Source organism: Canis aureus, chromosome 2 (assembly GCF_053574225.1).
Source record: "Canis aureus isolate CA01 chromosome 2, VMU_Caureus_v.1.0, whole genome shotgun sequence".
Lineage (NCBI taxonomy): Eukaryota > Metazoa > Chordata > Mammalia > Carnivora > Canidae > Canis > Canis aureus.
Window position 1 is genome coordinate 52,826,872 of NC_135612.1, and position 13,599 is coordinate 52,840,470.

The window sequence follows — 13,599 nt, forward strand, 5'->3', positions numbered from 1 at the left end:
GCATCCTGAAAATCCCTGGAAGGAAGTTAGCAAGAACTGCCTGCAGTTCTACAGAGCAGAAGTGGATTCCTGTAGCAGCCATCTTTTTCCCTCGGGCACCTGCTCTGACAGACTTTGGGGAGGAGTGCCATGCTGGGCTGCAGGAACCAGTCCTCTTTGGGCTTCTGGGGGTACCAGGAGAGCCAGGAGCTGGGACACCTGCAGGGTTCCTCCCTACTGATGGAAGGTCCAGGAGTGGGTTGGGACTCTTGCTTGGGAACTCACACCAACCCCCAGCTGGACCCTGCATTAATGATTGTCAAGAATTGAAGATGCTTCAGTGACAACAGAGCAGATAACAAAATAGGAATAAGGGAATTAATGATATGGAAAAAGACAAAGAGAGAAAACAAGGAATAGGAGGAAGAGGGAGAGAAGAGAAAATACAAAAAGAATATTTGCATTCACACACAAAAAAAATACCTTCACAATTCCCACAGGGAATTCTAGCTTACAGACGGGAAAAATGAGGGCTTCCATGAGTTCCCCAGTGACTTAGGACAGAGCTAGGACTGCAATCAGCTGCCTGGTTCCCCCTTTCCACACCATCCTAACATGTCTGTTTAGAGTATGTGGAAAATTAGCAGCAGCAGTTGGGATCACTCTGGCTAGATGCGTCCCTGGTGTGGGATCCCTGCCCCTTTCTCTATGCTAGGTTTGAAATCCCAATCTCAAGTGCATCCACCATCATTACATGCAGATTTAGGATGGGTCTTGTCCATGAACAACCAGAAAAGAGGTGCTGCTGTGAGATTAGCCCGCAAATAAGTGATTTGCTGGAGGTTAATGGCTGGGGGAATGGGTAGCTTTGGTCATTTTAAATCCGTCCCCCAGGATTGTCTTGGATACAGAGCCACTCAGTTACTGACAAATCCTACTGGTCAACCAGTCTACCAAATTCCAATGTCCCCTGGTTCATCAATAAGTAGGTATTGAATACCATTTTTTTTGTATTTTTCCTGGCACTGCATGAGTTAACATGGAGGGAATTTTTTTTTTTTAACTTAGGCTTTGACTTTCAGCCCTAAAGAGGTCACAATCTGCATGGTGAGGCAGAGCTAGCATACATAGCAGAAAAAGTAAGTGCTAACATGGCTATAGAAGCAGTCCCAGTCAGGAGAGGCAAACTAGCCTTAGTCTTTATTAAGTATTGTTACTTCCAGTAGTGTGGTGGTAAGCCCACTCCCAAAAAGGCAGAGAAAGATGAAAGCCCTCATTTGTAGTCTTTCCTCATTTCTGTGCTGGAAATAGTCCCATCGTGACCAATTTCAAGATACCAATGTGACATCACTGAACACAGAGTTGGGAAGAGATATCTAAAGTTATCTCTGACCAGCCAGTGTAGGCTGGCTCTGGTACCCTACGGGTTCTCCCTGGGGCCCTGGGAAGGGAAGGCCCTACTTGTTACACCCATGGGCTGCACATGGGCTGTGACCTTCCCAAAGTCACTGGCATGCCGGCTATGTACATCACACGCATGCAGTATGTATCTCTCTGAGATTTATTGAATGCAGAATGGGAGTGGTCAACAAATGTGAGCCTCTAGCACCCCTTCTCCTTCCTCAGAGGCCTGGGGTGCTTGAGCCTCCATTTGTTCATTTATTCACTCAGCACGTATTTCCTGATTGACCTCTCTCTGTGCTGGGCGTTCTGCTGGGGGGCTGTGGAGATGGAGAGGCATCAGACAGACGTGTTGAGCTGGAAACACAGGACAATGATGACTGGGGCTCTAGAACTGAGTACTGGTCCTGGCTTCATCTCCAACTTACTGTGTGGCCTCGAGCAAATCACTTAACTTCTTTGGGCCTTAGTTTCTTGATCTGTAAAATGAAGGAGTTGAACTTGACATTCACTAATGTCTATTCAAGCTCTGGCCTTCTGTGGCTCCAGGAAAGGAGGTGAGATCTGGAAGGTACATGAGGAATAGTTGAAGGAACAGAACAGCTCTGTGGAAGAAAGCAGACAGTCGAGCAGGCGGGACCCCTGAAGATCTGGCATGAGTCCCTTGAAAGAGGAATGGACCTCGTTAGTGTGGTTCTTGAAGGAGGAGCTCAGAGGTGGAAATTATAATGGGTTGGGTCATCCAACTCCAGCTTGAAGGATGTCGAACACCATCCCAGCCACCTAGCCACGGCATGAGCCACCTTGTGAAGGAATGGGCACCTCCTATTCAGTTAGAGACTACAGACCCCTGTCTCAGCCACGTGGACAGGATCTCTGGCAGGGAGGTCATGGCTGTAAAACCCCAGCCACAGGACCCTCTTCCAGTCCACACATCTTGAGAGGCTCCTCCAGTCTTGCCCCCAGGGACGTGAGGGGGAGTGGCTGGCTGGATGCCTACTGAGTGCCAGACCCTGTGCCAGCTTCCAAACCAGAAACACAGTTCCCACTCTGGAGAGGGGAACCTGACTGGCCCATGATCTCACTTACTCAGGCTTGAAACAGCCATGGGGTTGGGTTCTGGGGTTGTTAAAGTAGTAGATGGCTGAGCCAGGACTGGAAGTAGGGGTCTCCCATTTGAGGGGTGGGGGCTCTCAGGTCTAGGGGTCTCCACTGTATGCTGCTGGAAGAGGAATTCAAAGCAAGTGGGTGAGCTTCCCATCCAGTCTCTTAATTTGGTGGAGTAAAGGAGGCCAAAGCCCTGCCAGGTCGGCAACCCTGAGACAGAGCCTAGCTAATGAAGAGGTAGAGGGTTTCCCTATCTCCAACTATGGGGCGTGCACATTTGCCCACGCACACATATGCATACACATACACACACTCACACACACACCCAGCTTAGTTCAAGAGCACTACTAAGCATACTCTCCCCTGGTCAGGTCTCCTAGTACTTCTCTCCTGAGAAAGCCATTTCCTTGGTGACCAACCCAAGCACACTCAGAACCCCTCAACCCCAGTCTTCATCCAGCACCCGATTCCTGCTCCCCTAAACTCCTGTTTTCACTTCATTTCAGACACCCCTGTCCCTTTCCTCTGCCACCATCCCCTTGCCACCACCTCGCCATGCTTCCCATGGAGAAAGGCCTCCCTGTCAACAGGCTGGCAAAGTCCATCCCCTCCCATGAAAGACTCAGTGAGTCCTGGAGACACTTGGAAGCTGGACAGAATGGGATTTCTCCCTATTTTCTTTACAGCTGAGAAAATACAAACACAAGAGCATATTTATTGCAATGTTTCTATCCCAAAGTTTGTCTTAAAAAAAGAAGAAGAAATAAAATTAGCTTCTCTGCCCAGTACCCCCCTACCTACCCCAAACCCCTGCCCTTTCCATTCCTGGTGGAGGCCAGGGAGAAAAACAGAGCAGGCCCAAGCCCCACAGAGAGGCACTGCATCCCAGACAATGTGGGGCTTGTTCACAGAGTTTGGGAAGAAACACAACTCCAAAAACATACCCAAAACTTCCCAGTGGAGCATGTTCCGAGGGAAGAAACAGGCGGGTCCTGTGTCTGGACATGGTATCGCTGAGGCTCTGGGAAGAGAGGAGCCCACCAGTCTAGCCCCCTCCCCAGACTGGAGGGAATGCCTCACCCTTTTAGCCTCTGGAGGACTCTTTCCTGTGACTGGTCCCACTGGGTCTGAACAAGAGTGCCACAACTCAGTGGCCCCTCCATGCCAGGCCCTGGAACCCCAGAGATCGCTGTTTGAAGGCAGCATCAGGCAGCATCGAAGGAGAAGACTTGAGGAGAAGCAAAGGGACTGCTTGTTAGGTCTTTGGTATTTTTCAGACTTCCTATGATGTGAGGGAAACATGCCTCATGCATTCGTCTCTGTCCCCCGAGCAGGGCCCACACAGCCAGCCCTACTTCTCTCAGGTGACCAATGTATGTGGCATGAATGGCAGCGATGGAAAGAAAGGTCACTTAAAACAACAGGCCAGGTCACCCAAATGAGTTCCCCAAAGTCCCAGGCCCCGCCCACCCCTCCACTGAGCATTCCTGGGACTGGAGCCCCCCAGCTGTTGGTGACTAAGCCAACAGCGACACCTGCTGGGCCGTCAGACTGACACAGCTGGGAACCCCCAGGAGCACCACTCCCAAAGCCCCATGCTTGTCTTTAGTTCCAAATATTCAATCCCCTCTGCCTCCCTCCTCTCCAAGGAGCAGTGTAGTTCCAACCTGAGTCTGAAGACTCAAGACCTAGGAAGAGCCCATGTTTCAGTTCAAATCAGAAGGCAGTTTTAAGGTCATCAGGCAGGAGGAATTTTCTCTCTCGGGGGAGGTTTAGTCTTTTTGTTTTATTTATGCCTTCAACTGATAGGATGAGGCCCACCCACATCATCAGGGCAATCTGCTCTAGTTAGTCTACCAAGTTAAATATTCACCTCATCCAAAAACACTCTCACAGACGCACCCAGAATAGTGTTTGAACAAATATCTGAGCACCCCAGGGCCCAGTCAAGTCAACACAAAACCAACCATCACAGGATGGATCCTTCAGAATGAGCCTTTTCAGGTTAGAAGATGGGAAGCACCCTAAAAGAGACAGGAGGAGGTTTCTGGCCTAACACGTTTAATTAAACTAAGAAATCTGTGAAAGCTTTGTGAAGAGAGGATTCTTGGAGAAGACAACCCCAGAACTACACACAGCCTCTTTATCTTGATGCAATTTTAGCAACTTGCACATAGAATTGATCACCTTGTGTCACATGCCATGTGACCCTCAGCCTCACTGTATCTGAACCTCCAACTAACACCTCTGCCTCCCTTCTTCCAGGTGAACTATGACCACTTTACTTTTGGTGTTTGTGACTCTGAGGGTCATCACAGCAGCCAGCTCACTAGAAGCTTCAGGTAAGGACACTCCCATGCATGTCTCATGTAGCCAGCGGACACAAAAAACTGGATTCTGGGTAAATGGGTCCTGCCTGAACTTAGTGCTGCTACTTCCGAGGTTATAATCTCCCCTCTCCTGGCCTTTTCGTGGCCCTGCTTGCCCCTTCTCTATCTCTATCTATCTATCTACCTTGCAGATCTGATCACAAGAGGAGAGTGCCCGTGCATGTGAACACACACACACACACACACACACACACGTGTGTCTGGGAGCCCTTGCTCAGGTAATACTGCTCCCGACGGCCCTCTAGGATGGACAGCTGAGGGGGAGAGCTCCTGGCAGGTGCCCATCTTCCCAATCCTCCCTCTGTGCATCTTACCCAAAACTGCCACACACCAAGCTTGGGGCTGGGGCAGGATTATAGACAAGCCCAAAGAGGAAAAGCTGCCAAGAGAGGATCAGCTGGAACACCAAAGATGAGGAAATTCCTTGAGAAATGAAAAGAAGTCCCCAACAAATCACACAGGGCTTTGTTTTTCTTGGCAAGCCATCCTTGGGAAGACCCTGCATGGTGTCTTGCATATGGTAGGCATGAAGTAGGTTTCTGAATATCAAGCCCTAAACCAAATGAACAAACTATCCAGTGAGTGCAGGATGGGTTTGCCCCAAGGTGAGCTGTATCTCCCTTAGAGTGAGGCAAGAGAGGCCCCTGCTCTTCACTTTTAGAGACTTCCCTCTGGCCTTCCTCCTGCCCCAGTACTCTTTAAACAATGAGGAGTCTGTAGGGCCAATGAGACATGTCCACTCAGATCTATGCTCACCCTTTAGACCCCACCAGATAGCCAGGATGCCCAAAATTCCCTGCCCAAGTGGACTCAAGCCACTTTCAAGGCCACATAGGTCTCTCCTCTGGGCCCATCCTCCTAGAGCAGGGGGACCATGCCCTTGATGAGAGCCATCTCAGGCCTGAGAGAAAAGTCCAGGGGTGGCTGTTTGTATGTGGTGTGGACAGAGCTGAGGTGTGAGGCCTGGGATAAGCCCAGACCCCTCCCAGTCCAGAAAACTGGCAGAGAGAAAGACAGCCTCCTGCTTGACCACCATAGCCCAATGCAAAACTCTAAGGAATCCAAGACTTCTAAATTTGAATCTGGCTTTTCATTTTGAAAGGTATCATTGTCGAATAGGAAGATAGAACATATTTTATTTAACATTTTGTGGACTTGATTTATAACTTTTAAATATTTATACATAGGATATATGGGTCTCCATCTGTACCCTTGCTCTGGGACCCACAAATATCCAGCCCCTGGCTGTAACCTGGGTGGTTTGCCCACACAGGCAACCCAGTTCATAGGGTTGGTGAAGAGCTTTAAAAACTGCAGGGTTAGGCACTACAGTCACTTTTAGCTCTCCCCATAGAACCGGAGAACTGCCAGCTCTAAAACCATGCTGTATTGTGGGGCTAGGGCTGAGCATCCAGAGGGAGATTTTTGTGGAAGGACCTGGTAGTGATCAAAAGGTTAGGGCTGGACCCCCAAACATTCCTGGCTCCCTGTTCCTTGCCCTGTCATGGTATCTACCACCCACAAATATCTGAAACATTTTTATTTTCAACCTGTAAGCCCTCCTGGAACAAGAGTCCCCATAAGTGTGTGACTTACCATGAAAGGAACTATTTTTGCAAAAGCTGTCTCTTTCCCATTCCAGGAAGATCTTTTCCTTCTAACTGGATTTAGTAAAGACGTTGCATCTTCCCTACCAATACTCTCCATGATTTTTTGTGAAGCTAATCATACACCACACTTCAACCCCCACCCCCCTCTTTACCTCTAACTTTTTGGGGACCTTTTACATAAATATCTGCTCTTCTCTGATGCTTCTCCAACCAGCTCCCCTGCCCTCAATTCCCCAACAGCAGAAGAGAATGCCTTGTCCCTCAGCAAAGCCAGGATGGAGTCCAAAGCAGACCTCAAGTGGGACACGTCTGTGTAGTTTTGCATCTGAGCTTTAAACATTGTGTGGATGTGTTTATTCTTCCTCATAACAATTTTTCCTGCCGTAAAATGATTTTTTTCCCAAAATCTTTGAGTCAAGCCGTCACTTCAGGAAGATGGGTCCTGTTTCTCTTATGGTTTGGTATCTCCTGGGGTACCTGAGTTTGAGAAACAGAGAGTGGGGCAGGGTGGAGGGGCTCAGCTCTAAAGTTGTCCTCGACCTCCTCTGCAATTCTTTTCTGGTTCCATAGTTCCAGTCTTGGGGTACAGAGACCAGAGATCTTGAGAAATGTTGCTCTGGAAAAGGTGTGGCAAAGCTTCCTGGGAATTCTGGATAGAACAGGAGTATCCCCCTACAACCCTCTGCCATAATACAAACAGGGTCATGGGATCTGGTCATTTCCAGAAGGACTGACAGGGAGGCTGGGTGGTCTTCTCCAGGCACTAACAGTTCTGTCCCTGCCCCACAGACCCAGACAACTCACTGAGTGTCAGCATCCCCGAACCGTCCCCAATGCGGGTCCTCCTGGGGAGCTCCCTCACCATCCCCTGCTACTTCATCGACCCCATGCACCCTGTGACCACCGCCCCCTCCACCGCCCCCCTCGCCCCAAGAATCAAGTGGAGCCGCATTACCAAGGAGAAGGAGGTGGTGCTGCTGGTAGCCACTGAAGGGCAGGTGAGGATCAACAGTGCTTACCAAGACAAAGTCTCGCTACCCAACTACCCGGCCATCCCCAGCGATGCCACCTTGGAAATCCAGAACCTGCGCTCCAACGACTCTGGGATCTATCGCTGTGAGGTTATGCACGGCATTGAGGACAGTGAGGCTACCCTGGAGGTCGTGGTGAAAGGTGAGAACGTCCCACAGGGACACTGCTTTACCTGGGAAAAGAACCAGAATGGTAGCCTCACGAGAGTGGGCTGAGGCAGTCTGGTTTTCAAAGCCCAGTTCCTCCCCCTCCAGCTTGCACACATCTGAGTCAAGTCACTTAGCTTCAGTTGTGTTTCTGTAACTTGGAGCTGGTGTTTCCATTCTCTCTGGACTTTGAGGGAATTAAACACATCCTGGCCACAGTCACATGTAAATGAAAGTTTGTGTTTGTGCTTTGCAGCAATCCCATGATTTGGTAGGTCTTGCGATCATCCCCACTTTACAGACAAGCAAACTGAGGTTAAGTGATCTGTCTGAAGTTTTCCTGGAAGTGAGCCAGAGCAGTCTCCTGACTCTTCGTCCAGATAAATGTCTTTACCTCCCTCACCTCCCACCCCAGCCCCATTCTCAGTTCCAGAAGCCAAAGGGATGAAGCCTCCCTGGTTCATTTCTCTCAATGGTGCAAGGAGAGTGGTTGTGTCCATGGGTGACTTAAGGATGGGTTTCCCATTAGGATGCCCCAGGCTGAGGATACATGGGGCTCTAAGTGTCTCTTTCCCCCAAAAAAACATGGGGCCCGGAAGTGCCAAGAAAAAATTAACAGGAGGCAGATTTTAGTTCAATTCAAAGAACTTTATGATTATCAGAATTATCATAGATGTTGAAAAAAGATACTCTATGAGGTAGTGAGGTCCCCGTCACTGGAGGTGTTTCAGTAAAGGCAGAAGGAACACATGCAATTATGGGGAGATCTGTGTATCAGAGAGAGCCCAGACCGATGTCCCTAAGGCCCCTTTGACCATAGCCATAATTCTTCGAGGACTGATGACAGGAGGCTGTGCCTGACCTGCTCTCCCACCCACACGTGTCTTGCAGGCATTGTGTTCCATTACAGAGCCATCTCCACGCGCTACACGCTGGACTTTGACAGGGCACAGCGTGCCTGCCTGCAGAACAGTGCCATCATTGCTACACCCGAACAGCTGCAGGCCGCCTATGAGGACGGCTTTCACCAGTGTGACGCCGGCTGGCTGGCCGACCAGACTGTCAGGTGAGCCCCTGGGTGGGCGCTGGGCTATAACCCCGGCCAGCATGGAGTTGATGCCAGCGTGGGTTGGGGCTGGAGTAATGCCTGGGCCAACTCTAACAATCCTCATATCATTGCTCAGAAACAGACATTCATTTTGGGATTGTTCGGTTGTGCTACGAGGAAAGATATAATAATGTCTCATGTTTCGGGAATTCTGCAAGCAAAAAATTGATCATGTGCTTTTCTAGATAGCTCTAGTGCTACAGTGAGAATAATCTTATTAGCTGATAGGAATTTTAAAATAATATAGAACTTGCACAGTAGGCCTTTATGTGCCTTACTTATTTTTTTTTAAAGGGGGCTTATGGTATTCATTTGAAGATGCAGCCTGAGCAATAAAGCAAATGTGCCCCTTGTCTCAGACCATCTCAGACATGCTCAGGCGGGAGCTCCCCTGGGGCTAGGACACATTCTGGAGTGTCTGGTGTCTCTGCTTATAGAAATGACGTGGCACCCCATGACCTGTCCAAATCCTTGTTACTCTGCCCTGCAGCAGAGTGAGAGCTCCTAGCAACTTTGCCCTCTGTGTTCTCTGTGCAAATTACACATCATTACTCTTCCTGCCCATGTTCTCCTTTGCCACGGTTTCTTCACTGTTTCCTGAAAGTTTGGTGCTTTGTGTATTTTTATGTAAACCGCTTGCGGGTTTTTTTGTTGTTTTGTTTTTTAATAGGCAAAGCAAGATATACATAAGTTTAGCTTTTTGGCGTCTTTTTCCCTGAGTGCAGCTGCTGAGGGATGGGTAACCCAAAAGGACAGATAGCGCTCTGCCCTCAAGGGATCTCAGCCCATGAGAGAGAGAGCCTGGTAAGGCAAGATGAGACATTGCTTCAGGGTGGAGAGAACTCTGAACGGAAAAGCCAGAAGTGCAAAACCTCTGGAAGAAAACAAAGGAAAATATCTTTACAATCCTGGGATAGATCTTTGAGATCTTAGGACACAAAAGCTACCAAGAGGAAAACAAAATGAGACAGCAGCCTAGAGGAATGCAAGACCCACATCAAACCCACACAGAAAGAGCTGTGTGACCTTGGACAAATTGCTTAACGTCTCTGGTCCCACCCCCACCCACCCCCGTTTCTTCCAGGTTAAAATGGAGTGTTTATAGCACTTGCCTCATTAGGTTGACATGAGATTCAAATGATAGTCAGCAAATGACGGCCCACGGGCCAAATCCAACCCACCCTTGTTTCCTTACGTAAAGTTGTGTGGGAACTCTGTGGCTGCTTCACACTACAGTGGCAAAGTTGAGGGGTCAAGATGAGACCCTAGGAGCTGCAAGACCTAGAATATTTACTATCTGGCTTTTCTGCAGAAAAGGTTTGCAGGCCCGGGATAGAACATGTTCAGTATTGATAAGTATTCGGTAAAGGGAGCTGCCTGTAAATCACCTATAACTGTGGTAACATTTATCTCAATGAAGTGCAGGAAAAGGTGTAAAAATAAATAGTGTGCGTATCTAGGGCAGATACTGGCAAATGTGTCCATGAGTCACTGTTTCCTCCCACATGGGAGGAGGATACAAGGCCACAGACCACAGGCCCCTTTCTGTTCTCTTCTGTCCCCTGATGCCCACTCTGGGTTCCTGACAGGTACCCCATCCACACCCCGAGGGAAGGCTGCTATGGAGACAAGGATGAGTTCCCAGGCGTGAGGACCTATGGCATCCGAGACACCAATGAGACTTATGATGTGTACTGCTTCGCTGAGGAGATGGAGGGTGAGGTCCTGCCCTCCCCCCCATTCCCAGGACCCTTGCCTGTCCCCTTCCCCCCACAGATACCAGGGATCACATGGGCCTTCTCCGGGGCAGAGCACTAACCCAGGGCAGCACACACCAGACCTACCCTCTTTGCCATGCCCAGAGAGGGTGGGGGAGGGAGGGGGGGAAGGAAGGGGCCCACAGATCCCTCACTCTCCACTTTGGGAAGGGCCTCAGTAGCCATGGGCACCTGCCAACTGTCTGGCATGACTGCTTGGCCCAAGACTATCTCTGTTTCTGGACTGGGACTGCCCCTCCCAGCCAGGATCCCTGCTGCTCTGACCAGTCCATCACTCTCCCGAGGTTCACTGTACCAGTAAAGCCCAGCCCAGTCTTGTCACCCTCACAGAGGACATCCCAGGACACTCCAGGGTGGGCCCATCAGAAATGGAGTTCTAGGGCACCTGGGTGTCTCAGTTGGTTAAGTGTCTGCCTTTGGCTGAGGTCATGATCCCAGGGTCCTGGTATTGGACCCCACAAAGAGCTCCCTGCTCAGCGGGGAGCCTGCTTCTCCCTTTCCTTCTGCCTGCTGCTCCCCTGCTTGTGCTCTCTTGCTCTCTCTCTCTTTCTCTGTCAGATAAATAATAAAATCTTTTAAAAGAAAAGAAAAGAAATGTAGTTCCCAGGAGAGCTGGCTGCCCTAGCACCCTCTCTGGCTTCCCTTCTTCCAGCCCCCAGCACCATCCAGTCTGGCCCAATGGGCTCTTCTGGAGAGCCCTGGCAGTAGCAAGAAGGAAACGAGTCTTTCTCTGCTTTGTAAAGGGTGCTATTTTGGTCCAAGCAGAGCTTCTCCAGTTACCCAGGCATGTGGGTGACGCCCCTTCTCCCATTGGCACCCATCACCCCTTTTGACATTCCAGGCTCTGCTGCCTCAGCCCCCGCCCCCACCTAAGTTCACAGCTCTCCCCCACCCCACCCCCCCAGCTGGGGATAAGACCTGACAACCTGGCTCATTCTGAGGCAGGTACATTCCCCTGCTTTCTCACCCCCAGACTCCCTTTCCTGATTCTCACCCCTGGGCCCAGAGCCTTTTAAGCAGCAAGTATTTGTGTTCCCACTCTTGACTAACCAAAGACACTACCAATCAGAGTTGCCACTAAGCAAGGACAGCCAGTGCCTTCCCCAGGAACAGATGCCCACCACCCACCCCTACCCCGCATACAACCTTCTTAGGTTTTGGAAATAGTACAAAGAGTTCGCAAGCCCCCACTATGCCCTTATGGACGCTTCGGGGCCTAGAGACCCTGTTTTGGGAACCACTGCTCTGAATGTCAAAGTCTAATGCCTGCTCTTCCCATCACAATTTGAATCTTTTTAAAGGATTGCTTGCGTGGGCAATGCTTAACACATAGGAAAGATGGAAAGATGCCCTGGGAGAGGGCATGTTTCACAGCAGGGCATGACCCAGGATGCTTTGGAGCAGGAGTATGGAACCTAGGAACCCTGTGGATTCGCTGGGGATGCACAGCAGGAGTGGGGATGGAGGTCCTCACCCTGGTGGCCATGTCCTTCGCAGGTGAGGTCTTCTATGCGACATCTCCGGAGAAGTTCACCTTCCAAGAGGCAGCCAACGAGTGCCGGCGGCTGGGCGCCCGGCTGGCCACCACGGGCCAGCTCTACCTGGCCTGGCAGGGCGGCATGGACATGTGCAGTGCCGGCTGGCTGGCTGACCGCAGTGTGCGCTACCCCATCTCCAAGGCCCGGCCCAACTGCGGAGGCAACCTCCTAGGCGTGCGGACCGTCTACCTGCACGCCAACCAGACAGGCTACCCGGACCCCTCATCCCGCTATGACGCCATCTGCTACACAGGTGGGGGCAGGAGCCAGGGGGCAGGCGTAGCACCACGGAAATTGGGGCCCAGAGGAGGGGAGCTTAGAATGGGGGTTGGTTTCTACCCCCTCAAGGGGCCACAGGGTAGCTGAACCCCATGTCTCAGCAGCCCTTGTTTTCACTAGCTCCTAGAAGAGCTAAGGTAACAGCGCTGTAGGGGCAGGATCCAGCCCATCTCGTCTGCTCAGAATAGGGTTAAAAGCATGAGCTTTAGAGTCTGTATTTGCTCAGGTTTGAATCACAGCTCTGCCACATGCGACTGTGCAACCAGGGAAAGCCTCCATGTCCCCCTCCATCTGAGGGGCAGGTGGCAGGGCCCCGATGCGAAACCATGCCCCACCCAGGTGGGCGCTGTTACCCATCCTCTTGAATCCAGTGTGCTTAAAAGAAGGGCCATGTTGTTATTGAAAAGAGTCAGTGTGGTGGGGAGAGTGGGGGGGGGGCAGTTTTGACCAGCAACTTATTTTGAAAATTTAGATTACAACTTTTAAAAATAGAAGATTTTTATCTTCTATTTTACACAGTCGAGGTTATAATTACAATTACATGCTGATTTTTAGAGGAAAATTTGGGTCATAGGGAGCTGCATCACATTTGTGACAAAATTGGTGACAGCCCAATGGCCTAGCTGACTTCATGTTTGGCTCTCGCAGTGTGACTTTACATGAAGAGGGGTGCTTTTGCAAAAGTAAGGAGGATTTTCCCCAAAGCCTCTCTTAACCTTTCAATATCCTAACCAGGCTTTTTGAAGTGGTAGCACGCTTGTGGGTTTCCTCTTTCTTAAATTATTGACTGGCTTGTGCCTGCCAGACCCTCATTTACTCACGACCGAGGCAGGCAATGCCCTTATGTCACTTTCATCCATGTCATGGGCTCCCACATCTTTGGCAGGATTTTTCAATTCTACTTTGTAACTGATTTACACTGTCCTGCTGGCTAGTTACAACTTCAGAGCCCAGAAGATAGGGAGGGAGGTGGTGGACATTGATCAAGAGGGGATGTTGGAGCCAGGCTGGCTGGTTATATAAGCTGTGAGCCGCTTGGTCAGTATGTCATGCTATGATGACTTTGCACTATTTTGCAACATGGGAACTGAGGCCTTCTAGAATGAGTACTCTACGGCATAGTTGAGGCCACCTGCAATGGGCCCAGCCAGGCACACAGTAGGTGCTTTCCATCCCCGGCAGGGAAGGAGGTGGATCTGATGCCCATCTGCCTCAAGCCAGCCCCAGGTTG

The 13,599-nt window shown here is 50.3% G+C and overlaps 1 protein-coding gene across 2 annotated transcripts in view; it reads left to right on the forward strand.

The window, feature by feature from the left end:
• The window catches only part of ACAN (aggrecan), a 62,247-nt gene that overhangs the window by 20,384 nt on the left and 28,264 nt on the right, over nucleotides 1–13,599 (forward strand). For both annotated transcript variants that reach the window (XM_077871858.1, XM_077871859.1), the window contains exons 2-6: nucleotides 4,753–4,829; nucleotides 7,277–7,660; nucleotides 8,557–8,731; nucleotides 10,363–10,490; nucleotides 12,049–12,342. In XM_077871858.1, the coding sequence (XP_077727984.1) occupies nucleotides 4,760–4,829; nucleotides 7,277–7,660; nucleotides 8,557–8,731; nucleotides 10,363–10,490; nucleotides 12,049–12,342 (1,051 nt within the window). In that variant the 5' untranslated portion in view covers nucleotides 4,753–4,759. The remainder of the gene's footprint in view (nucleotides 1–4,752; nucleotides 4,830–7,276; nucleotides 7,661–8,556; nucleotides 8,732–10,362; nucleotides 10,491–12,048; nucleotides 12,343–13,599) is intronic.